Source organism: Notamacropus eugenii, chromosome 1 (genome assembly GCF_028372415.1).
Source record: "Notamacropus eugenii isolate mMacEug1 chromosome 1, mMacEug1.pri_v2, whole genome shotgun sequence".
In the NCBI taxonomy this organism is placed as follows: domain Eukaryota; kingdom Metazoa; phylum Chordata; class Mammalia; order Diprotodontia; family Macropodidae; genus Notamacropus; species Notamacropus eugenii.
This window is the reverse complement of record NC_092872.1, coordinates 724,418,864-724,445,210: the sequence shown is the minus strand read 5'-3', so window position 1 is coordinate 724,445,210 and position 26,347 is coordinate 724,418,864. Positions and strand designations below refer to the sequence as shown.

Below are 26,347 nucleotides of genomic sequence, written 5' to 3'. Positions count from 1 at the left end.
ATATTTATTTATTTAACAAACAACATAATACAAAGCTAGCATATGTAAGTGCTTATTAAACAAGGTAGGATTACAGATTGGATTGCAATGTTGATGCAATTTCTCCTAAAAAAGATCCAACAGAAAACAAAATTTAGTCACAAATGTTAGTCTACGCCAGAATGTATTAATACTGTTTCTTAGAAACTACTTTCAAGTTCATAATAAAGTTGAGGGGGAGAGCTATTTCCTTTTTTTTTTTTAAATACTTAAAGGAAAGCTAGGTATTCTCTTTTTCGCCTGTTCAGCTGACAGCGTATGACTCCGTACGCTCCCACACTGAGGCGCCATACAGTCAGAAGCACTGATACAGTCTAAGATTCTGACTTCTTTTTCCTTTCTTCGTAATTACAAACGGACGCCAATAAATTCAACAGAAAAAATGACTGTTTCTCTCACTTCAGAAACAGAAAGCATCGCGCCCACAAACAAAACATTATTAATAGGTGGAGAGAACTGTGAACCTGGAGTTTCTTTACACTTGACCTTTTTGGTGAAACAGGAACTTTACAGCTGTATTTATTTTTGAAGCATTAAGCTTATCAGGTTTCACATGATCAAAAGAGAACCTTCTGTAGGAAACAGGATGGTTTCTGAAGCAGCTTTCTGTCAGCAGCAAGGCCAGATAAGGGGCAGTCATCTTATTTAGAGGCAGCTTGGTTCAAAGGCCCAGGCACTAGACTTGCAGCTCCAAGGCCAGGGTTTCCCCTCTGCATTTATGAACTGTGATAATTTAGGCAAGTCACAAAACATCTGGGGGACCTTAATTTCCTAATCTATAAAAGAGTGATAATTTCATCTACCTCCGGGATCAAATGTGGTAACTGTGGGAAAGGTCCTTGTAACCCTTAAGTGCTATATAAATGTCCATAATTATGCTACACTGATAGAAGATTTCAGCTTGGAGATGAGGGCCCTGAGAGCAAATCCTGTACTCCTTTCATCAGAGAGAGAATATCAGACAATTGCTAGGACAGTTGGACAAGATTCAATAAACATTTATTAAATGCTTCCTGGAAAGCAGAAAAGCAAAGCGGACAGAGAGCTGGCCTTGAAGATAAGAAAGCCTGGGGTCACAGTCCAGCTTGGCTACTCACTGGCTCCTCCCTTAGGTCTTCAAGGGACTCAAAGACTCAAGTTACAAAGAAGGTAGCCAACACATGTTAGGTAACAAAGTCAGGATTGGTCCTGACAGACAGATTGGAAGATGCTGATCAAAGCTACTAAGATGAAATAAAATGAAAATAAGCATAAAGTCCTTTTACCTGGGTGAAAGGAAATCAACTTCACAACTATAAGAGGAGAATTGCAAGTCTAGACAGCTTGTGTTTGATTAGGAAGGATCATGGCCTTTTAGTGGACTATCAGTTCAACAGGAGTCAACTGGCTGACAAATTGCAGAATCAGAGAAGCTGGTGGTTAGGAGACCTCAGCTGTGATCTAATCCAACTCATACAGTAAAGGAATTCCTACTAAGACACACCAGACAAACAGCCATGCGTATCCTAGAAGAGGAGATCTCTTACGGTGCACTTTTGAGGAGCAGCCAATAAAAAGTTAACACAGTCTCACGTTGCATTAAGAGATGCCTAGTGTCCAGGACATAAGAGATCGACATCTTGTTGGACTCTCCCTTCGGGGTGGTATTCTTGATTTTTAAAATAATTTTTTAGGGTTTTAAAAAATCATTTATTATTTTATTTTTATCACATTTATTTATTTACCATTTTTTTTCTGGTCCTTAATTTGATTGTCATCAGTTGTCCTGTCTTTAAAATTAGTCATTGTGGTTTCATGTGACCTTTCAAAATTGTGCTTTGTGACTCTTCCGGAGGGAACCTGAATAGAAAGTTGGGCCTTGAGACAGAAAGACCCAAGTTCAAATCCTGTCTCAACCACCTGCTTATGGGGTGATCCTGGGCAAGTTACATAATCTGTCTGCCTCAGTTTCCTCAAGTGTAAAATGGAGATAGTAATAGCACCTACCTCTCAGGGCTGTTCTGAGGATCAAAAGAGATAACACTTGTAAAACGCTTAGCACATGGTGCCTGTCACAGTAGGCACTACAGAAACGCTGGCGGCTATTGGTATTCTTATTATTATTGACAGCTAAGAGGCACAGTGGCCAAAGTGGTCTGGAGTCAGGGAACCAGTGTCAGCCACTTCCCAGCTGTGTGACCTTGGGCAAGTCACTTAACCTTCTTTGCTTCAGTTTCTTCATCTGTAAAATGAGCTAGAGAAGGAAATGGCAAATCGCTCCAGTATCTTTGTCAAAAAAAAAAACCAAAAACCCAAATGGGGTCACAAAGAGTCACTGAACAATAACAATAAATTATCGTTGTTATGATTATGTTCAATTTGAAGGAATAAATCAGAGAAAGATCATCAGCGAGCTGGAAAGCGGCCAGATGAAGACCGTATGACTAAGTGACTGATGAGGGGCCTTGACACCTTGCCCCAGAAAGATCAGCTCGGTGTACTGGGACTCGGTGTACTCGGTGTAACATGGAGAAGAGTTCAGTGATGGCATCACAGCTATCATCAGATACTGGAAGGGCTCATGTGGGAGAGGGATATGTGTCTGGTCCCAGAAGGGAGAACCAGGAATAACGGGTGAAAGAGACAGAGAGGCAAGAGCTTGATGCCACTCAGAACTTCTTAACAATTCTATTCCCTCATGAGTGGGAAGCCCACCCCCTCCCACCCCTGCACTAGAAGCCTTTGGATGAAGGCTGGATGACCATTGCACCATGATGTACAGGGGAATTTATGTGCAGGTTGGACTGGAGGGTCTCTGAGATGCTGTGGTTTCGGTTTTAGATACAATGAGTTTGAGGTGACAAGACACCCAGCTAGGGATATGTAACCAAGCAGTGAGTGTGCAATGAAAACAAGCTTAGGAGATTGCTGTGTTCTCTTCTGAACACTGATATGTTTCTAAACACAGGGAGCCTAACCTAATTGATTTTGGATTTATATTACAGGAAGGGGATCAGTGGCACTATGAAAGCAGAAAAGGCAACTAAGAAAAAGAAAAGTGTAGAGAAGAGAGGGCAAGGACAGAAACTCAGCTTGCCATACTGATGGACCAGGAGAAGAAAGAGAAGCCAGTGAAGAAAGCAGGAAAAGAAAGAGGGGAGAGGCAGGATTTGGTGATAAGGTAACTAGGGACCTTTGAAATGACAAAGTGGTTAAACAGATTTCTAGAGGTTGAGAGGAGAAAAAGAAGAGGAGGAAGAGGAGGGAGGGGAGAGAGGGAGGAGGAAAAAGAAAGTCTCTGAAGCCTCGGCTTATGAGGCAGATGCTGTGAACATGACTGCTCCCACAGCACAGACGAAAAACCAAAGCTCAGAGATGAAAAAGACTTGCTCAAAGTCTCATAGCAAGCACCAGACTAAGGAGCAGAAGTCAGATCTCCTCCAATTCCAAAACCAGCATTTTTTCCATGAAACCACAGGGTCTTCCCAGAAACTTGGCAACAAAGAAGAAGACTCAGGTCAACTGGAGAAGGAAGCAGGGTCAAGGTTCCTGCCTGAGTTTGTGCAAAGTCTTATCAGAGAAGAAAGATCATCTTCACATCTCCTTTGGAATAAGAAAGAAAAGTCCATTTTGAGAACTATAACATCACCGAGGTACATAACTGGATTTTCTAATCTAAGAACCTCAAGATGCAGTAAAAAGATTTATGATAATTAGCACTGTTTGGCTCCTGACTCAGACATTTATTAGCTCCATGAGTCTAATTAAATGTCAACTTGAGCCTCAGTTTACTCATCTATAAAACAGGAATAACACATTACCTACTTCATAGGACTGGTGTGAATTAAACTCAGTGATGTGTATTATAACAACTCACTTCATATATTACCTTCAAGGTTAAAAGGAACTCCACTCACAATAACACTGAAATAGGTGGAGCAAATATTATGTCCATTTTCTAGGTTTACCAGCTCGGACGCAGGCTGGTGTAAGCCAGAAGTCAAACCCAAGACTCCTAGCACACCTTTACTAGCACACCTCACTCTGAAACCATAAAGTACTACTAAGTACAAGTTATTGTAGCAGAAAGTTTTCCTCTTTCATGCTCCTTCCCTTTAAAACTGTTTTTGTTTTCTCCAGTGAAAATCTTTCTAAAATGGATCACACCTTTTCTTCATAACTCTGAATCATCATTAAAAACAAAGAATTCTAAAACTTGAGCTAGAAAGAACCCAGACATCATCTACTCCAGCTTCCTTATTTTTAAAGTGAGGAAACAGTCCCCAGGCCACTCAGGTAGTCAGAGGCAGGATTTGAACCTGGGTCTCCTGATTCCAAAGTCAGAGCTCTTTCAGCAGTACCACATCAAGCAGTCACACTGTGCTTTGCCACTACCTTTGTTACAAGGAATAATGGGCTAGACTATTACACTTTTTTAATTCTAGCTTCTGTTTTCTATAGTTTCTCACTTCTTCCCTTCCTATTAGACTACCAGCTGCCATCTCTTACTGCCCCTGCCTCTAACAAAACCCTTCCTAATTCACTGTAGGATCAATCCATCAGCAAGCATTTATTAAGAGTCTGTGTGACATGGTCCATGAATAAAATGGAATATCACTGTGCTGTCTGAAACAATGGGTGTGATGAACCCGGAGAAGCATGGAAAGAGATCTGAGTGAACGGATACTGAGTGAAGTCAGCAGAGCCAAGAACACAAGATACACAGCAACTACAACAATGTAAATGGAAAGGACAATTATACACCAGAAGATCACAAGTAAACATAGCAAAAAACATCAAGCTCAAGTAGCACTCAAAGGAAGAAAGATGAAGGGACACCCCCATACCCCCTTTGTGGAGGGTGGAGGATGGAGATCCACAGACATGTGGCACATGACATAGACTTTCTCAATGTGTCAATTAGTTGTGCTGACTTTTTTTTCTTCTCTAAAACATCTTCTTGATCCCATGGGAAGGCTCTCTGGGAGGGGGAGGGGAGGGAGCCTGTGTGCCCCCACTGTGCTAGTCTCCATTGTACAAACACAAAAGTGAGACAGCCCTTGCCCTCCAGGAGCTTACCTCCTACAGAGAGGAATTAACAAGTTTACAGAGAAGTAAATACAAAACAATCCACACAAAATAGGTGGAAGGAGGTTTGGGGATGGGGAGCTAAGAGCTGTGGTCATCAGGAAGGGCACTGCACCTTGACCGGAAGGCAGGGGCTTCACAAGCCAGAGGTGAGGAGAGGGAGCCTTCCACTGGAGGGTGGGGGGATGAGACGTGCAATGTTGCAGAGGGGATTAGCATATAGAACAGCTGGCGAGAGCACAGAGGGCATAATGATGAATGATGTGCAGTCAGATGGGAAAGAAAGGCAGCAAGCAGATTATGAAGGACTATAAATTCCAGGAGTATGTTTATCTTATCTCAGAAACTGCAACAACTTCTCAAACAGGGAAGGGATATGGCCATAGCTGCACTTCAAGGAGATGGATTTGGCAGGGATATGGAAGAAGACCCTTAGCCAGCTATTGCAATAGTATAGGTGAGAAGTCAGGCCTGAAGTAGGGTGGCAGCTGTGGTGAGAATGGAAAGCAGGGGCCAGCTGCAAGAGATGTGAAGGAGGTGGAACACTACTCCAATGCTTAGCACAGTGCCTGGCACATGGTAGGTCCTTAATAAATGTTTACTGACTGACAAATGCCCAAATCTAAGAGAAGAGAGATAAGAAGAATCCAGGAGGACTCTTAGGCTGTAAACTTGGGTCCCTGGGAAGGATAGTGCTCCCTTTGACAGAAAGAGGGAAGGGAAATCAGATTCCCCACTTGCTGTAACTAACTGGATCAAGGAAGTAGACTGAATGAAGGCCTGTCCTAGGAATAATGTGAACAAGCTTCATCACTTCTGTTTGGAATGTGCTGAGGCCTTTTCTGGGTACTTCAATGGTCTGTTAAGGACCTAATATGTTCCTAATCAAGCCAGGGCCAAACCTCAGTGTTACCTTTGGTCTCCTTGAGGACAGGAATATTCCCATTAACCCTTCTGCAGCTGCCCAACACCTACCCCATCAAATTCAAACTCTTGAGCCTGACATTCAAGGCCTGCCACTAGAAGCCCCTAAGTGAACCTTGTGGTTTATCTCCCACTTTTCCCTTACATTCACCCTATACTCCAACCAAACTGGACTCTTCTTAATTTCCTTAACATGTCTTATACTTTCATGCCTTTCCTCAGGCTATACCCAGTGTGATTTAGTTATATATATATATATTTTTTGCTCATTGAAAGGGCCATTCCCTGACTACTTCTTAAAGAGGCCTATTCACTCAATGAGTGTTACCTCCCTCTAAATGAGTACCTGAAAAGGCTAAGGTCTCCCACTGGATCCTGGGCCATCTCCAGTCATCCTGATGAATATCTGGTCACTGGATCCAAATGGCTCAGGAGGAGAAAGTGAGGTTGGTGACCTTGCACAGCCCTCCCTCACTCAAAACAAAATCAAGTGCAAGTCATGTCATTATTTCTCTGATGTCATGGTCTTCTTCAGCAAAGAAGGATGAACACAACAACAACTCTCTGCCTAGACTATCTCCCTCTCACCCCCCGCCCCCAACTACTCTACCTGTCAAAATCCTACCCACCCTTTAAGACTTACCTCAAATGGCACCTTTTCTATGAAAATCTTCCCTGAAGTAATCTCTCCCTGCTCTGTAGTCCTATAGCACTTACAGTTAATACAACTCATTTAACACTAGAAGTCAGCCTCTAAGTACGAACGGGTGGGATAGTGCATCGATAGCCAGACTCCTAGGAGTATCAGAATTGGAATCTTGCCTTAGACACTTGAGCTGTGTCTGTGTCCTAGGATCTTGTGAAGAGCTTTGCAAACCTCAGAGTGTTCTATGCTGGCTCTCAATACTGTTATTGTTATTATTTGTGTACTTACACTTACACACACACACACACACCCCTCTAAGTAGCTAAACCCAGAAAACATCATTAAGTACAATACTTCTGTCTGTTCTGAGGACTTTAAGATCTTCGACTGTCCCCATTTCCTCTCCTTTGCTTTTTAGTAATATTCAAAGGCCATCAGCCACTCCCCTCCTCTGATTTTTACTAAAGCTTACATCACTACTTTACTTTTCACATTCTTTTCTTATGTCCATTTTCTCATTAAAGACCACAGGAAAAAAAAAAGACCACAGGTAATATATGAGGAGCTTTCACATACTTCCTCTCCTATAGACATTTTGGAGAGCATCCAACTTTTTGGAGAGTATCCATTTTTGGACACTTAATGAGATCAGCCCACAGCCTACTGGATGCACAGTCTACTGTAATGTGTGATTTGATCAGTTAGATCACTTATATTGCTCTCATGTTACAATACATATATTGTCATGAAACAATAATTTACATGTTAACAGTGCTTTACAGTTTATAAAGAGTTTTTCCATCCATTATTTCACTGGTCTTCCCAATGGCCCTGTAAAGTGGAAAGAGAAGGAATTATCATCCCTATATTTTACAGCTAAGAAAGAATGAGAGGGATAACATGATCTGCCCAAACTCACAAAGCAAATACTTGAATGTCCCCTGACTTATATGTAACCTCTTATTTTTATATCCATGTCTACATATTTTTACACCAAAATACTGAATATCATTTGTGACCAGAATTCAATGATGGGTATTTAAATTACCCTCTGAGTCATATATAATTCTTTAACATGGAAGAAGAAAAATGAATATTATCAAACAAGAAAGGAAATGAAAAAGGGTAGAGAAGCTGGGGAAAAATCCACTTTTTCTCAGTTCTAAAACTTCCAAGTTACTCCTAAATAAGTAATATATTTAGACTACTTTGGTTCCTGAGCAAGACCATGTTCAACAGGAGTGGATTCAGTGAGACCAGACTACCAGGTAGAAAGATAAGGTAAGAGTAATAACTCCCTCAGTCAAGCCACAATGCTAAGTTTCCCTTTGATCTGACTATGTTCTAAAATTAAAGAGAAGTTTCACTGATCCTCTGCTCTACAGGACTGTCAGGGGTAGACCTAAACATGTTCAAACCAGAGGGAAAGGTAAAATACAAAAGGTTCTGAAAATATTGATCTCACTGATACATGAAAAAATTTTAAGATTTCCTCAAAATTGTCCTTTTAGAGAAGTGACAGCTATTTACTAGTATAGATAACTCAGAATACGCCCAAGGAGAGACTGCATTTCCAATTCATCCTATGTAAGATTATGCAATGATTTACTTCTGGATTTTAAAGTCCCTCTTTTGATCTGCTTTTCTTTTATTAGGTGCTTATGATCAGGTAGCCACGTCTGCTAACATTTGCCACCACTTATATAATGTAAAGAATGAGTTTTCTTTCCAACTCCAGCTGTGAACCCAGATGGTGCTTTTCCTGGAAAGCTACAGGAAACAGCACCAGTGTGTACTTCAGGTAGGGAGATGACATCATCCCCTCACAAAGGCATTACCTCACCTCCGAAGCCAAGGAATGAGTCACCCAGAGAGGCAGCTGAAATCTCTTGGTAGAGAAAATGTGGGTTACAGAGATGCATTTCATACATTCCACTGATCTGTCAGATGGTAAGTAGCTATTTGTTCCAATTCACTGCTCAGCAATACGTCCCCTAATTGTTGAGTGATTTGCTTTTCCCATCAGTCATATTTTAAAATGTTAATGTCTGTTTTTTGTCCAAAAAAAGGAGAATGCATTTTCACTCCTTTTTTTTCTTTTTATAAAAATTAAAATTTGCCACATTGGTCAGAAACACAGATGCAAACACCCAATCAGAAAAATCTCTATCTGTATTGTCACCAAGCAGCTAAGCGAAGTGTTTCATCCTCTATTTCTGAGCAAACCAAAAGGCATAATGAAGATAAATGGACCACGTTACTAGGGATATTCAGCATCTTCACTCTGGTTTCAGCAAAGGGGAGCGAGGGCTGGAGTCAGAGTTCCAAATGAAGGTGCAAATGGAGAGAGGAATGGCAAGGGAAGACACAAAGAAAACTGGTAACAGTTACTGTGTCAGAAGACAGACAAACATGACTAAATATAAGTAGAAACTTACTTTACCTGAATGAAAACATGGATCCCCCCACCACCACCCCCCACACACACTTGCCCCGTGTTCAGTATGAAAATAGGCATTCTCAAATACTGGCTGCCTTTTAGCTCTTACAAGAATCTGAACGGCAACACTTTGCAAACCCAGTGATCAGCACATGGTTACCTAATTGTCCTTAATTGTCCCAAAGAGTCTTCAACCTCCAAGTAACTACAGGTTTACCTGGCATGGAAATAAAATGAAAAGAGATAAGAGGGTTATCTGACTTCCAGTACTTTCTGGCACTCGCTGCACTTTCCCTCATTCCCCTTGGCTCACTCCTTGAAGCAGGAAAGTTGGAAGGCTCCTGCTCCCCATTACTGCTTCCAGGTTGTCCCCTACCTTCCTTACCCAGGAACCTCTTTTCCTTTGGGGTTCATGTAATTCACATCTACCACCCAATCAAACTCCTGGTAGTTATTGTCTATAGAATTCCTTCCCTAATGAGTTAGGTACTTGGCACACAATTTTTCTCTCCCGCATAATGCCTGCCCTCATACTAAGGGATTTCAACATACATAGTGACTCTCCCAAAAATTCCCTAAGCACTCAGTTCCCCACCCTACTTCTCTACCCTGCTTCAGCCACACAGGAAGACTGTCATATCCTTGATCTGGTATTACCCACAAACAACCCACCTTGATGTTCAAGAATTCTGAAATCCCCTTATCTGATCATAATATTCCATTTCCACCTCTCCCTCTGCCTTCTTTTGCCAAATCCTACTTTTCATCCACAGTGATCTTCAGTCCCTTGTGCCCCCTCAGTTCTCTCCCAGGCCATGTCTGCTGCACTGGCCTCTCTCTCCTCTTCTCCCCATCTTGACCTCTTGGTGAACCAGTTCCAATTCTACACTGTCCTTCTCTCCTGAATCCTTAGCCCCTTTATCATATCATCAGTAACACTCAACCAAACCTCAGCCTATCACTCTTTGCCTTCACTCCTACACACGTGCTGCTGAACAAAGGTGGAAAAAAAATTGCTCATCTGTTTCTGACTGAGTTCACTACAAATTTATGTAATCCAACCTCAACTGGGCCCTCGCTGCTGGTGGACAATCCTACCGTATACTTCCTTATCAACTCACTCTCCCACTCTCTACAGCAGCTCTTCCAAATCTTTTCATCCCTCTCGAACTTCCCATGGCTCCCCCTCCATCCAGCCCACTCTGTCAGGTGAGAATGTTGACTCATATTTTATAGAAAGAAATAAGGTCCTAGCCATGAGCTCCCTCTTCTCTCCTCTTCCCCACACCCTCCTCCTTCACCCCTATCACATGATGAAATGGCCTTACTCCCTACCAAGGCTCAACCTACTACCTGTTTAAGTGATCCTATTCCAGCCTGTCTCCTCCAACAGACTCCCCTCTGCATTATCCCCACTCTATCTCTTATCTTCCAACTCTCTTGGTCTACTGGTTCATTTCCTACTGCCTAAAAACATGCCCATGTCTTCCCTATCCAAAAAAAAATTCTCACTTGGTTTAAAACTTATGGAAGTAATTGTTGAAAACTGAAAACAAATAAATTATCAAAAAAAATTTTAAAACCCTCACTTGATCCTTCCATCCCTGCTAACTGTATCCCTATAAGTCTTCTGCCCTTTGAAGATAAACTCCTGCAGAAGGTAACTACAATAGTTACCTCCACTTTCTTCCTCTCACTCTCTTGTCTATGCTACTGATTCTCAAATCTATCTATCCTACCACTTCCCACCTCCTAAATTCAAGAAAATTATCTTTCTTTCCTATATACAATAATAGCCCCAGCAACTAGCAAAGTGCCTGGCACACAGTAGGTGCTTAATAAAGGCTTGTTGACTCATCTTGAATTAAAAAAAAAAAATAACCCTTGGAGAAAAAAACTCCTTTAATAGGCAATCATTTTTTAAAATAACCAAAAAGAACCTCAAAAATCATGTCAAACACAATGGTTTATGTCTACAGCTATAATAATGACATTCACAGACAATGTACATTTACTGATGGTAGAAAGGGCCAAGGGGAGAGAAAACTGCCAAGTCCACCCTCCCATTCCCTATTCAGATAAGAGTTTACAATATGCATCATGCATCAGGAGCCCTACTCCCCATCAACCTTTGTGGTAGGGACCCCCTTTTGCAGTCTGGGGAAACCTCTGAACTCCTCAGAATCAGATTTGAGGCCTACATTCAGAACTGAAAGAGGCTTAAACTTCATTTAGGTATTATTGGAAAAAAAAAAAAAGAAACTTTTTTATTCAGTTCAAGTAAAGAGACCTGATGAACTCTATCCATGGAAATTAAGAACCCCTAGCATAGTGGAAAGAGGTCAGGATTTGAAGATATAGGACCTGCGTTCAAATCCCAGCTTTGTCTTTTACCACCTGAATGACTTGGGCAAATCACTTTACTTTCCTCTCAGATGCATCATAGGTAAAAATGAAAGGCCTGATCTACACAGCCTCACAGCATCTAAATCTTCTGAATTCCAAGAGAGATGATACTGCCAGAAAAGTTCTCATGAAGTAGAGCACAAGTCCCTGATACTCTGATCAGAAAACATGGCAGACCAATCAGAGAGGTCATGTCAGAGAAAGGTGCACAGATATGGAAAGTTACTGATCCTTTTTTGGTTTTATTTATTTATTTATTTTGGCCCTGGTATGACTGCTTTGGTATACGGACCTCCCAACAAGGAAACTTCCTCTACCGAGGTTGACTGGCAACCTGGTTGTCTTCTAGGTGCTCAGAGAACCAAGAGATCACTCACTCAGGGCTACAGCACCAGCATCTCTAGAGGATGATCATGATCTTTCTCTTCTGAATTCTGAGACTGGCTCTTTCCAGTAGGCCACACTGCCTCTCACATCAGTTGGAAACCCTTGCTCTATAGTCAGCAGTATCTCAGATAGTACAAGGCATTAGAAGTCACCCTTCCTTCCCAGAAGGTCCTAACTCAAGAAATCCCAGACAGACATGGAGTGGAGCCAGTATCTCAAACAAAATGCTTCTTTGTTCTGTGCTCAGCCCCCAAACCAGAAAATTTTCTCTATTAAAAGACCAGAAGCAAGGGTGACTCATTAATTAGCCCATAAGCCTGCATTGACATGGATGTGAATATTATGCATTTTAAACAATTATCTCCACCTTCTCCAAGGTTAATAAGCAGCAGATACGGTGACTAACAAATTTTGCATCGAAGTCCTTTCCTTGAAGGCCAGTCAAACCCATTTCTTATTTGGCAGTGCACACACTTGAACATTCAGTTCTCAGCACCTTATTCAGCTATAAGCCAAAACTTTTCCCAGGGGGCTAACAAAAACAAAATTAAATCAAAGCCGTATTTCATTTCAATAATTAGTAAAAAAGGCAATTACTTACATAATTATCCAAATGTAGCCCCACTACATGATTGACAGTCATTTTTCAAGACAGAGAAATTGCAATGGTTATGGTGATAGCCAAGTACAGACTAGTAAACTTAATTTCTTTTGATTCAAATAAACACACGACCAAATACAATTCAGTTTGATTTTTAAAGCCAACTATTTAACATACCAAATTAATAGAGCAATAAAATATATTCTGTATTTGTGGAATGTCACAAAAAAAATTTTTTTTGAGACTTACTGAATTTCAATCTACAAGTACAGAAATCTAATAGCTAATAGCTAACACTGATACAGCTCCTTCTCTGTGCCTGGCACTATGCTAAGCACTCTACAAATATTATCTCATTTGATCCTTACAACAACCTTCAGAGGGAGATGCTATAATTATACCCATTTTATAGTTGAGGAAACTGAGGTAGCCAGAGTTGAAGTGACTTGGCCAGGGTCACAAAGCTACGAAGTGTCTGGGGCCAGATCTGAACTCAGGTCTTCCTGACTCCAGGCCCAGTGCTCTCCATATCATCTGAGCCACCAGCTGCTTCAATTTTGCCCAATTTGCAAATTCTTGAGTTTGAAGTATTTTCATCCTGGGCACAATGTATCACTTCATAGGACCACAGACCTAAAGCCAAAAGAGACTTCAGAAGCATCCAAACCAATCTCATTTTATACAGATGAGTCTGAGAAAGGTGAAGAGACGTGTCCACCTGACACCCAGGCAGTAGCATCAGGGGCAGGATTTGAACTCAGTTCCTTTGACTCCAGAGCCAGTGCTTTTTACCACTGGATTATGCAATTCCCCAAGATTTTACCAAATAATTTACTGTGTTTGAATAGAAAGCATCAGCAAACAACTGAATCAATTTTTCTAACATAAATTATTAATCAACCATCTATAGAGAAAAAGTAAGTTTAGTGATTAAGGTAGGAGGAGTTAAAATAACTTTCCATGGTTCATGGAAAGAAAATGCAGGCTTCAAGAGTATTCATGAGCCCTGGTAATTTAAGTACATTATTATTTGCTGGGAAGCCTGGCTTTGTGGCTGGAGAGCTGACCTCCAGATTAGGAGGACCTGAGTTCATATCCCATCTCTGACTCAGACTAGCCATGTGACCCTGTGCAGGTATCTTCCCCTCTCAGTATCCCAGGAAATTCTCTCAGACTCAAAGATACAGAAAAGGCTCTAATGGGCATTAGCAGAGGGAGGGCCTCCCTGGGAGCTCCCTACACAGATGAACTCAACACATTAGATCAGCATCGATCAATTCATCAATTAATAACCATTAAGTATGTAAGCAAAGTCTTTTAAAAGGCTCTTTGAAAACCAACAGGAGAAGGAAGCGCACCAGAATCTCATGGTTTCTGCCCTCATCAGTCAGAAACAAACTCATGCCTCATGGGGTTTAAACATTGCTGAACTAAATCAAAGTCCCCAAACAAACACTACCTATGAAATCATAATTAAAAGGGATGGGGTTGTTCCTTTTGTAAACAGACAATTAGAAAAAAAAAACCCTCTGCATTTTAACATAAGGACAATATATGACAAGTTTTCAGTTAGGGGACAACTGAAGAGGCTCTTCTTCAACAAGTGCACCAAAGATGAACAGATGGGGTATTTCCACTTGGGATTTTCTCTTCTGTAATAACTTTTTCTTGATGTCTTGTTTTTTTTATAATATCAGTTATCTCTGGCATCCTTCCCTTTCCCCCTCCCTTAGAGCCATTCCATATAACAGAGTATTTAAAAAATTCAGCACAACTGACTGATTCATGGAGAAAGTCTTAAAAGCTGAGCCATGTGTGACACCTGTGGAGGGTGGGCTGGGGGAGTACTCTCATATCACTTCACTGAGTCATGTTTGATCTACTACATCATTTTGTTACATTCACTTTTGAGTCTGTGTATGTCGTTGCTCTTTTGATTACATTGTTATAGTCACTATATATTGTTTTCTTGGTGCTGCTGATTTCACCTGCACCAGTTCACATAGATCTTTCCATGCTTCTCTGGATTCATCACACCCCTCACTTCTGACAGCACAATGATATTCTGTTACATTCATCCACCACAATTTGTTTAGCCAATCCTCAATCAACTGGCATTTACTTTGTTTCCAATTCTTTGCTATCACAAAAAGGGCTGCTACAAATATCTTGGTATCTTTGAGGATTATCTTCTTATCAATAAGCCCAGTAATGAATTGTCTGGTTCAAAGAGTATGAGCAGTTTAGTTACTTTACCTGCATAATTCCAAACTGTTTTCCAAAATGGTTGTGTCATTTCACAGCTCTACCAACAATGAATTAGTGTCTGTCATTCTACAATTCCTCCAACATTGATTAATGCCATTTTGTCATCTTTGATAAGGTGTGGGGTATACGGTAAAACCTCAAAGATGTTTTGATTTAAATTTCTCTTACTGTTAGTGATTTGGAGCATCGTTTCATGTGGTTGTGAATACTTCGCAATTCTTCTTATGAGAACTGTTTGTACATATCCTTTGACCACTACTGGTATTTACAATATTATTTTAATGCTTACACAATCTAAGAAACCATATGTGTTATATTCCCTTTGTTTTAGAACAATGGAGTAAAACTTTGCAAACAAAAACTAATATTTTACATGGATGAATTTTTAGGACAGTCTATGAACACTTTGTCAAGGTTGAAACTGCTTATTAATTAGCAGAGGAGATAAAATGAGACTATACATCAAGTGGTTTTTTTCCAGAATTCTTTTAATGTTCATAAATCCTAGCTACCACCTCATCAGGTGTACGTGGCATAGACATCTATTTCACTATATTTCCTTCTTTTTAAAAGTTTTGTTGACGTTTTTGTTTTTTAAACCAGTCAATTCCTGATACAACCCACTGCCTCTGGAACCACACCAGACCACAAGAGGCTGATGGCCTTAGAGTCACCAGAACCTAAGTTTGAATCTCACCTCTGACATCACAAGTGGCATGATTCTGGGAAAGTCCCTTAACCTCTCTGAGCCTCAGTTTCCTAATGTGTAGAATGGTGAGAGCAACAACTACTTCAAATTAAATAATAAATGCACAACATTCAGCAAAGCTTAAATGCTACATAAATGTCAGTCACCACTGACAAGGAAAGAAGCATGTTAGATCATCTGCATTACATTTCATCTGAATTAAGCCGCACTAGTGCAACTAAGTGGCACAGTGAATCGAGTGCAGGGCCTGGAGTCAGGAAGACTCATCTTCTCGATTTCAAATCTAGCCTCAGATACTTACTAGCTGTGTGACCCTGGGCAAGTCACTTAACCCTGTTTGCCTCAGTGGAGCTGGAGCTGGAGAAGGAAATGGAAAACCACTCCAGTATCTTTGCCAAGAAAACCCCAAATGAGATCACAAAGAATTTGACATGAATGAAACAACTGCATAACAATAAATAAATCTGGGGCAGGAGGAAAAGTTAGGCAAATAGAAACTATTTTGCCAAATAATATTATCTTCCTACAGCATACAATTCAACTCCAAACACCATGTAACAGAACATAATATATGTTCTATAACAGATAATAGAACTGTCAATTTCTCTTATTCTCAGAGAAAAATGTTTTTCATTAATAATCAAGCACTGTTTACAGCAAAATAATGAGCACAGGTTTTTCTTTCCACTTTGTGGCTGCAATAGTCTTTGAGAGCTGAAAAGTTCATCATTAGCTTGGGTTAGTTGGGATGACGAAATCAGGGTAAACACACCACTGCACCTAGAACACTTCTGCAGCAAGACTGAAAGAGGGAACTTCTCAACATGCCTTGTTCAGATGTTTGATTGACCTACTGTCAAAAAACCATCACTACTAAAAAATATTTTATTTTGGAAGGTTTTGGGAATATTGTTTGGTTTTTCCCATTTAACAGTATTTTATTTTTTCCAATTACATGTAAAGACAGTTTCCAACATTCACTTTTATAAGATTTTGAGTTCCACATTTTTTTCTCCTTTCTGGCATGTCATCTGATACAGGCTATACATGGACAATCATATTAAACATATTTCCACATTAGTCATGTTGTGAAAGAACATAAGGGGAAGAACGTAAGAACGTAAGGGGAAAACCACAAAAAAGGAAAAAAGTGAAAATAGTCGGCTTCCATCTGCATTCAGACTCCAAAGTTCTTTCTCTGGATGTGGAGAGCATTTTTCATCATGAGTCTTTGGGAATTGTCTTAGATCACTGCATTGCTGAGAAGAGCCAAGTCTATCAAAGTTGGTCATGGCACAATGTTGCTGTTACTATGTACAATGTTTTTCTGGTTCTGTTCATTTCACTCAGCATCAGTTCATGTAGGTCTTTCCAGGTTTTCCTCTACTAAAATGTTCAAAACAACCTTATTTCTTGTTATTAAGTCCTCTCATTCTTTGATCAAAAAGCACACATGTGATTCTAACCACATTCAGTCCCACCTAATAAAGCTTTTGCCTCTCTAGATGTTCTTTAGCCTTCTTATCCAGGCCCTTTGTTAAGTTACTACATGAAAGCCCTGAGGCAGGTTGTTAGAAAGTCATTAAGTCTCCATTATTTACCTTATGAGTTCACAATTTGACAGAAAGCATGTGACGTGTATATATTTCAATTCAGCAAATACTTATGAGTGTCTATTAGGTGCAAGATACATAAACATGAAATAACAAAATCACCATGATGTAGAACAGATAAAAGGCACAAGAAGGGTAGAAACAGGGTGCTATGAAAGGTCTAAGGAAACAACAATAATTTCCAACTGCACATGACCAGGGTAGACTTCATGGAGGGTTTGGCATTTAAGTAGGGCCTTAAAGAATGGGTAGGAGTTTAAGGAGAAATTAGAGAAAGAAGGAGGGAAAGGATAGTTCAAGTATAGGGAAGAAAGCGAGAAAAAATTTGGCAGTGGAAAAGCAATAGACAAACATAAGGGACAAGTAGTTGAGTTTGGCTGGAGCAAAGTGCACGTGGAGAGGGATTATTAGGTAATAAGGCTGGAAATCCAGGGTGGTCTTTGAATGCCTGAATAATAGGGAGATATGCCACAAATGACTGTCTACCACTAGAAGTCCATAAACCCTAGAAATCAGTAGGGATGGCAATGTATTGGCAGGACTCATGACTCAGATTTAGGAGAGATGTTAAGGTTTTACAAAATACTTTCCTCACAACAAGGCCCTGAAATTAGTTGTGCAATTATCACTACCACCATTTAAAGACTTAGAGAATCTTAGAGAGACTAAATGGCCAGCGCATTGTCATATGTCTGGTAATACTCCAAGCCAAGACAGAAACTCAGGTCCTCCTGATTTCAGGTCTAGTGCTCTTTCACACTGCCTAATATTCAGCGATGATTTTACTGAGGTTGATGAACTGAGTTAGGAGGTGACTCCTTGCAATCCAATGCAAGAAGGCAAAATTCCTTCTGAGCTTTCAAAGTTCTAGCAGGCCAGACCAGGAATAGCCAACAAGTCTTATCATTCATGAAAAATAAATAAGGAAAAATGGTGAAAAGCTACCCTCACCACACAATCTCCATCAATGTATTCAAAGAGTATATTTATGATCATGCCAGTCTTATAAATGTTAATTAAGAGTATTAAATGTCAAGAGTTAAGTGGTAACGGACAAGCTGCTTTTCTCTGTGACCCCTCCAGCTGAAAATGAGGTAGAGATTTCCAGGGATCTCAGAAATTAAAAGGGAATACAAGAAATAACAGCTAGTGAAAAAAGAAATTGCTTCCATAAAAGTCAAAGACAATATGATCACTTTTTTGAGGTAACTGGTCCAGGAATACCACCTACACAGCCCTCTGGGTAGCAAATGGGGGGATAAAAATGGGAACAGCTTTATCTTGGAATGGTCAAAGGTATCACAGAGTAAAGAACTCAAAAGAGAATAAAAACTTCTTGGATAACAGGGTAAGGATATGGACCAGGAACAAAGTAAACCCAGATCAACGGATCTCTGTGCAAACAAAAGAAGCTGTCATTAAATACAACTCCTGTGTTGGACTATAAATTCATTGTAAAGTGCTTTGTAACCCTTAAAGTACAATATAAACACGAGCTATCATTATTGTTGTTGAACCCTCACAAGTCCTCATGGCTCTAACATTAGTTGTACTGAACTCAACAAGCACAGATCCTAGATCCTCCATTTTGTCCAGCCAGTACCTGGCCAAGAACCTGTTCTCTCCCCTAAGATACATCTCAGCATCCCCAGTCAGAGCTCCTTTCCTGAGCCTCTTTTGAAAACCTGCACATAGTTTGCTTCTGACAATCTTTTATGACTGTGAAGAATAGGACAGGTAGGCTGCCATCTCAAGGTCATAGACAGGGACCCAGATTCCTCTGGGATGGGAGTGGGGGCAATAAAGACAGGGAACCTACCATGTTATTACAGGCAACCTATTATTTTCAGAATTTTCATTTTTACTTCTTGAAGGACAGAATATGAAAATCTAAATTATCTAAAATGTTACCTCAGGGCCATTCTCCACCTGGACAAGAGTTTGAACTAGTCCATGGTAGAGAGGGGGCCTCTTGATACATAAACTGGTATCTGGGGACCTCTCCTACATGCATAAAACTCCCAAGTTCTATGCAATCTCTGTACGTGAGAGTAGAATGGTAAATCCAAAACAGCTTAGATAAACCAGGGAAGGTGAGACAAAGGAAGATGGGAAAGATGCAATTCCACTGTAATAAAAATAGTTAATAGAGGTACATTTGGAAGTGAGCCACTGAACATGCAGCTTCTCCTATTTCAATAGACACATACACAGGTAGGTTGGTGACACGGGGCATGTGGGGTCCACTTTGAGTTCATGCAAACAAACAGCTCAGCTTCCTTTTCTAGTGCATTCTTGGTTTGCAAACACAAACATGCTTTGCATCACTCTACAGCATTACCTCAGGTGGACAGCAGCTTACAGTCTTCTAGCAGGGGCAAAGTCCTATGTTTGCTGATCATCTCTTAAGTCTCGCTTAAAAGAAAACCAAACACAATCCCAGGAAATCCAAACACAATCAGGTTTAGTTGTAATTACTTTGCATGTAGCATCTGAAAATCTTAATGCACTTTACCACCAAAATGCGTGGCAGCTTGAAGTTAACATAGAAAAAGCATACCCAACATGAGCTTGGTCTCCAGGAAATCTGGTATGGCTTCCTACCCACCACTACATGTTAATATACAAGCAAGAAATATATTTGGGAGTAGATTTTGTACAACATCTCCCCAGGGGATAAAAAAAATCTGGTTGGGTTTCCTGGAAAAACTAAGCAAAATCATGTCCTATATCCTGTTCTGTAGGGCTGTATGAGGATGATAGCTTTCCAAAGAATGGGAATAATCCTTGGCCAAGATTGGTGTCCAGAAGACAAAGGTTCAAGTCCTGAGTGAAACATGTACTAGCTGTGTGACTCAGAGTTGTGTACAAACTCCAACTGGTACCACCTCCAGCAGCTCTCTAAACCTATAAATTACAGATGAGGTTTGCTGGATTGCTGAAGAAATTTTCACACACAAAGAGTTCCCTATACTGATATATTCACAGGTCCAGCCAAAGTCTCTTCTCCCACTCTTCCCCATCCCCCAAATTACAAGTACACAGAGCTTTGTATTTGCAGATGATCATCACACTTTAATTTTTTACCAATCAAGAAACTTTGAAAACTTGGGAGTAAAATCACAGATGGGAAAACTAAAATTAGCTCTAACTTAGGGGGTACAAATTGTTACAAGAAGATCAATAGGAGCCCTCCCTTTGGGAGTGGGGGGGAAATCATAAGGATAAGTGCTACTACTTGCTCATCTTCACTCACTGCTTCAGGGTAGACTTTCTGTATGTGCAACAACATGGGTTAGGAGAGTGACCCATATAAGCAAAGAAAAGTAGCCCCAGAGACATTAAAAGACTTATTCAAGAAGAAGGGGGCTAAAATTTAATACTTCTGAATCTTAATTTGCTCTTCTGAAACAGTATTGTAAAAAATAAAGAGAGGTTTGTGAGAAAACATAGAGAACTGTCAATAGGGCTGTAAAACATGGATTTCCAACCAATTAAACTCATGAGTTTGTTGTTCTAATATAGGTGTGGTTCTTAGAAGCCCTGAGATAATACTCATAAACTGCATATACACCTCAAAAAAGAAAAAACTAGATCAAAATTTAATAGAAAAAAAAGTCTCACCTCTGGTTTGCTGAGGCTGGATGACACCAGGGAGCCAGAGCCTACATCTAAATCCCACTGTTTTCTACCGTGATTGTCAGGATCCAATGCAGCGATTCGTCCATCCAACGTACTGATAATCACCAATGATCTATAATTTTAAAAACAGTCACCAGTCAAAATTTAAAGAACTACTAAGCAAACATTGAATAAACGAAAATACTCTCAATTCTAGAAAGCCCATTCTGAGATAGAAGGCAAGAGGGAGGGAGGGAGAAGAGGGAAGAACACTGATATGGTCACTCTAGCAGGCCTAACATTAAGACAAGAACCTATGGCCCCGAATGATCAGAACAGCCACTCCTAGTCTAGGATCAAGATGGGTCGAGAAATCAAGAAAGGCATTCATGGCCTCAGATCAAGACAGATGTTCATGGGTTAGAATCAAGACAGATACTTATGGGCTAGAATCAAGGCAGGCGCCTATGGCCTAAAATTAGGATAAGGACTTAGGTCCTAGAATTAAGGTAGGCATTTATGAAAAGGAGAGGTAAATCTTTTTTTTCTTTCACTTTTTCTAATTAGTTTGCAACAACTTATCTTCTTTTCATTTGTTGCAAAAATTGCAAATTCAACCATTAATACAAAAAATGATCTGGCAAATATTCTATTCATATCCTTTTCTAAAATACAATAATCTTAATAAGTTCTACAAATCCATGCTTTCCAAAAATCTTATAGGTTATGATTCTTTTTAAAAATTTATTTTGAAATGGAACCCCGAATAAAGTGGGCATTTCCATATACACAGAACAGAAAAGAAGATGGAATGTAAAACTACAGATCTCTATTATGCAGTTTTCTATCTAAGTATATAATAAATTCAACATATAGCTTCAAAATTGTCCTTTTCTGTGAGAAGCTAATTTTCTAATTAAGAGATTAATTTCCCTACAAAACATCTTTTAATTTAATTTCTGAAAAATATTAACTTCATCAATAATAGGTAAACAAATCATAGAACTCAGGAGGACCCAAGAGAACAGCAACAACAAAAATCCCTCCACATTCTCAGTACACTGTACTAAGAACACAGGGAGTAAATTTATATTTGGATATTTTAAAAAGATCTTCATATCTCCAACTTTAAAAACTGACCTTTTCCACTTCAGAAACAGGAAGCCAATTTAGTCTCAACTAACAATATTAACCCTCTGAATTAACCGAAAGGGAAGTTTTGTATCATCAACTCAGTTTATTTCACTGAGTACATTAAATATCCATTATATTCCCAGCAGGTCACTTATTGGAGCAGAATACATGTGGCAAACTGAAACGCTTAACTGGAATTTACTGGAATTATGGCATTATTCCAACTATTCAAAGGGTTTTCACAGTGAAAAAGAGGTAAGATTCTGTCACTCAAAAAGTTTACCAGTTTCAACAGGGGATAAGATAGACTATCACCCTCACATATAAACATATCAATTCTCTTTATGAGCATAGGTATATGTTTTAATGAAGTTTTGGGGTTTAATATCTCAAGTCAAGAACAGCAATTCTGTTACCAACTTCCATTGAACACCTGCTCTGGGTGTGGCTGGATAAAAAATTAGAGCATGAGTTTTCAATTAAGTCATTTTATTTTTAAGTCTCTTTTTAAAGAAACATTAATGGGTAGGTATAACTGGGTATCTTTTTAAAGAAATCTATTTTTATCTTTCCCTACTGAATTTAACTAAGATTTCCATAGGTTCAAGTAGAGTAAAAAAGAGTAAACAAGGCTCCTAAAGCAAAATCACTATGATAAAAAATCCTAGCCTTTGACTAATAACTTTCATTTAACCCAATCTTCGACTTTCTGCTTATAAGTTATTGGGGAAACACTCCCATTTGACTTTCCACATTCCCTGCTTTCTTCCTTATCCTTATGAAAAGCAAAGAGAAGAAATCCACAGAGTAAAATTTGACTGGTCTAACAGTTGTTTGTTTTTTTTTTCCTAATCTAGCCAGCTTCACATTCCAAGGGTTTTTGAAAAACCTCAAAAAGTTGGTGGTGTTACTTTCTCTTTAGAAATGATTAAGAGCTACTTCTCAAATGCTCTGTATTCTCTTACTTCTAACTAATGAATGTAATTCTAATTAACTGCAAAAAATAAAACAACGTGTTTATTACGTTTTTAAAAAGTTAATTCTGTATTTGGAAAAGGAAAAGAAAAAGCATCTCATGTATCACTTAAAACCCCTAAGAAATTAAGTTCTCAACCATAATCTATTTCTACAAAGTTGCCAGATTAATTTTTCCCACTAACAAAATGAGGAAGTATGACATAGACCCATCACCCCACATGCCCTGGCCAGTAGCCCAGCCTTTGTTAATACCCAGCAGCTGGAACCCAAATACCAGCCTGATTTTTTTTTTGGATAGGCACTACTAGTCAACTGCTTCATCCAAACAAGATGCTCAGAATTCTCATTCATTTTAAGGAGAGGTATATCTGGAGAACCAGGATGAATTAGCTATAAGACACACTACTGGAAAGTTTCATGAACTAGCTACTCGGATAGCACTAACCTTAACCTGTGCGAGTGAACTTCTACCAAATACAATAAATGACACAAGCACTAAATGCCTTACGTGTCTTCCTTAGATTCTTCTAGGGAACTCCGTCTGATTATTTCCTTTAGCCTATTAACTCTACCATACATCAGGCCTCTGGGTACTTGAAATAATCCCAGTAGATTAAAAATTCCATTAAGGCAGAGGCTTTTCATTTTTCATCTTTGTAGTCTCTGAACAGAGCAGAATGTCTTATACAACGTCTGTTAAACAAAATTACCTTATTTTTAATATAACTGGTGAATGAAATTAATGACAGAAAAGTATTTTTATGAGCTCTTCTCAGTCATGGTCTCTGGTCAAGCAACGGATTCTATAACAAAAAGCTACATGTAATATCATCACAGGTCCAAATGGAACTAACAGGTGTTATGGGCAGCCAGCAGCATCGGCCAGAGTGAGTTGAACTAAGGGGTATGAAAAATGCCTATTGTTCAGACACGTAGTAGAAAGACCAGTCCACCAATCCACACATCAGTTTTTATTCTTTGTTACAAGAGCTAGCACTCTGGGAGGAGAAGAAAGGGAAGAATACATCAGGAAATGAAGATGATATAGAAACAAAAGTGTAAATAAAAATTTATTTTTAAAAATTCAATTCCAAGAATTGGAAATTGAGGGGATGCCAATCAAGTGAGGGGAATGACTGAACAAGTTGTGGTATATGAATGTAATGGAATACTATTGTGCTATAAGAAATGATGAGCAGGCAGATTCAGAAAAATCTTGGAAAGACTTACATAAACTGATACAAAGTGAAATGAGGAGGACGTTGTACACAGTATCAGCAATACTGTTTGCTGATCAACTATGATTGACTTAGCTGATCCAAGACATGTCCAAAAGACTCGTGATGGAAAATGCTATCCACATCTAGAAAAAGAACTGATGGAGCCTGAATGCAGATTGAAGCATACTATTTTCACTTCATTTTTTTCATGGTTTTATCCTTTTGCAAACTGTTTCTTCTTTCATAAAATGACTAATATGGAAATGTTTTACACAATTGCACATATATAACCTATATCCAATTGCTTACTGTCTTAAAGAGGGCAGAGGGAAGGGAGGGAGAAAATTTGGAACTCAAAATTTTATAAAAAATACATGTTAAAAATTTGTCTTTACATATAATAATTGGAAAAAATAAAATACCATTAAAATTTTTAAAAATGTTTAAAAATTCAATTCCATAGTTTAACTAATGTTCAAATAAGAGCAAGGCAATACCTGATGACATGAGATTGGAAATGCATTTAATTCAACAAGCATTCACTAAACATCTATTACCTACTGGTACCATGCTAGATTCTGTTCATCCTTTGTTTTCAAGAAGACCAAAGACATCATGGGGTAATGTCTTGCCTTGTCCATGAACTGGATTTAAGTGACACGGAGTTCCACAAGGTCATCTGCCTCATTCTGTCTTCTGGAGTCACTGAAGTCCAATGGCAAGACAAAAGTCAAGACAACTGGCAATGGCCTGGGACCCAGTGGATGACCTTGGGTCTTCCATGTTTGGCCAAGCTCTTGGAACCTACTTGGATGTTGGAACAAATTGTTCTCATATGCCCACTGCACTGGGAGACATCTTCACATGCTTAGGGTAGACATCCCCAAACACACATAAAGGTTTGAGGCCTATCAATTACCCTCAACTTGGTTTATCTGGCTTTACCAGGGAGTGGTCACTGCACATGCTGTAGCTTCTTGGAGCCACAGGTGAGAGTTGGGTGGCAGATGGACACCAAAGGTGAATGAGTACCTCTGAAAAGGACTCCTTGGCCCTTCCACTAGTCCTCCCTGAACACCACAACCAGGTTAGATGAGAGGGATACATGTGACACAGACACTGCCCTCAAAGAGTATAATGTAATAAAAAGAAAATAAATATGATTTAGGAGAAAGAATGAAAGCAGTGAAAGCCCTGTAGGTTATATAGAAACCTCAGGCCTCTATAACATAAGTACTTTCTAAAAAAAAAAATAGAAAATTAAAGGATGGTTAGGAACTGGGCACAGCAGCAGCAGCCTCCAAAATAACACTACAAGGAATAGTAAATCTTTTCCCATCTGGTAAGATTTACTATGGGGAAAGATTTACTATGGGGAAAGATTTACTATGGACATGAATCAAAGTTCTTATCCGTAACTCAGTTTTCTGTACCCAGTCAGACCACTGATTTGTCAGAGCTAAAATCTAAATTATAACAAACAAGAAAGAATACAAATGAGAAAAAGATGAGGTATTTAAGAAGATTTAACCTTGAATTAAACCAGCTTGACGTTTAAAAAGAGGAAATGGACAACAGAAATGACAGTGACACTGACTATAATTTCAACCAGAAGTTAGGCCCACATAAATGAATTATTATAAGAACTCAGAAAGCACCTTAGCAAATATTCATCTTATTTGCCAAAGATAACAACAGTTTGGAAAATAAATCCATCTGTAAAATCTTACAAAGAAGAATGATGAACAATTATAAGCAGTATCATTTCATGAAGCAGTGATAGATAAGACCAATCAATGAAAGTTTGTTAAAATAGCCAAGTAGGAAAAGTCATCCCAAGGTCATTTAAGGATGAAAAGACAAAGAAAACCACATAGAAGAAAAATGGAAAAGATTTGCAAAAACTATTACAACAAACTTTATCTTACCTTACCCCTAAAATCACAGCTCCTGGAGTCCTTATAGAAGAAGAAGAAATAGCACCAAATTTAGAGAACAAGGATGGAAAATTATAATAGCCAGAGTTAACAAAGTGGTTTAAGGTTTTCACAACATTTTACAAATGTTATCTCATTTGATCCTCATAATGCATTGCTATTATATCCCTAGTACAAATGGGGGAACTGAGGCAGAAATTCAGAAGTGTCTCAAGCTAGATTTGAACTCAGGTCTTTCTGACTCCAACTCTAGCATTCTATTGATTCATTTAGCTGTCTCAGGAAGAAGCAGCAGAATTGGAGAAGATAATAGAAAGAAGACCAGTGAAAGCATTGAGGGACCTTTGCAAGGTATCG

At 39.3% G+C, this 26,347-nt stretch overlaps 1 protein-coding gene across 2 annotated transcripts in view; it reads right to left on the bottom strand.

Moving 5' to 3' along the window:
- EIF2AK3 (eukaryotic translation initiation factor 2 alpha kinase 3) overlaps window positions 1-26,347 on the bottom strand; it is a 75,542-nt gene that overhangs the window by 38,075 nt on the left and 11,120 nt on the right. For both annotated transcript variants that reach the window (XM_072636898.1, XM_072636897.1), the window contains exon 2: window positions 20,725-20,854. In XM_072636898.1, the coding sequence (XP_072492999.1) occupies window positions 20,725-20,854 (130 nt within the window). The remainder of the gene's footprint in view (window positions 1-20,724; window positions 20,855-26,347) is intronic.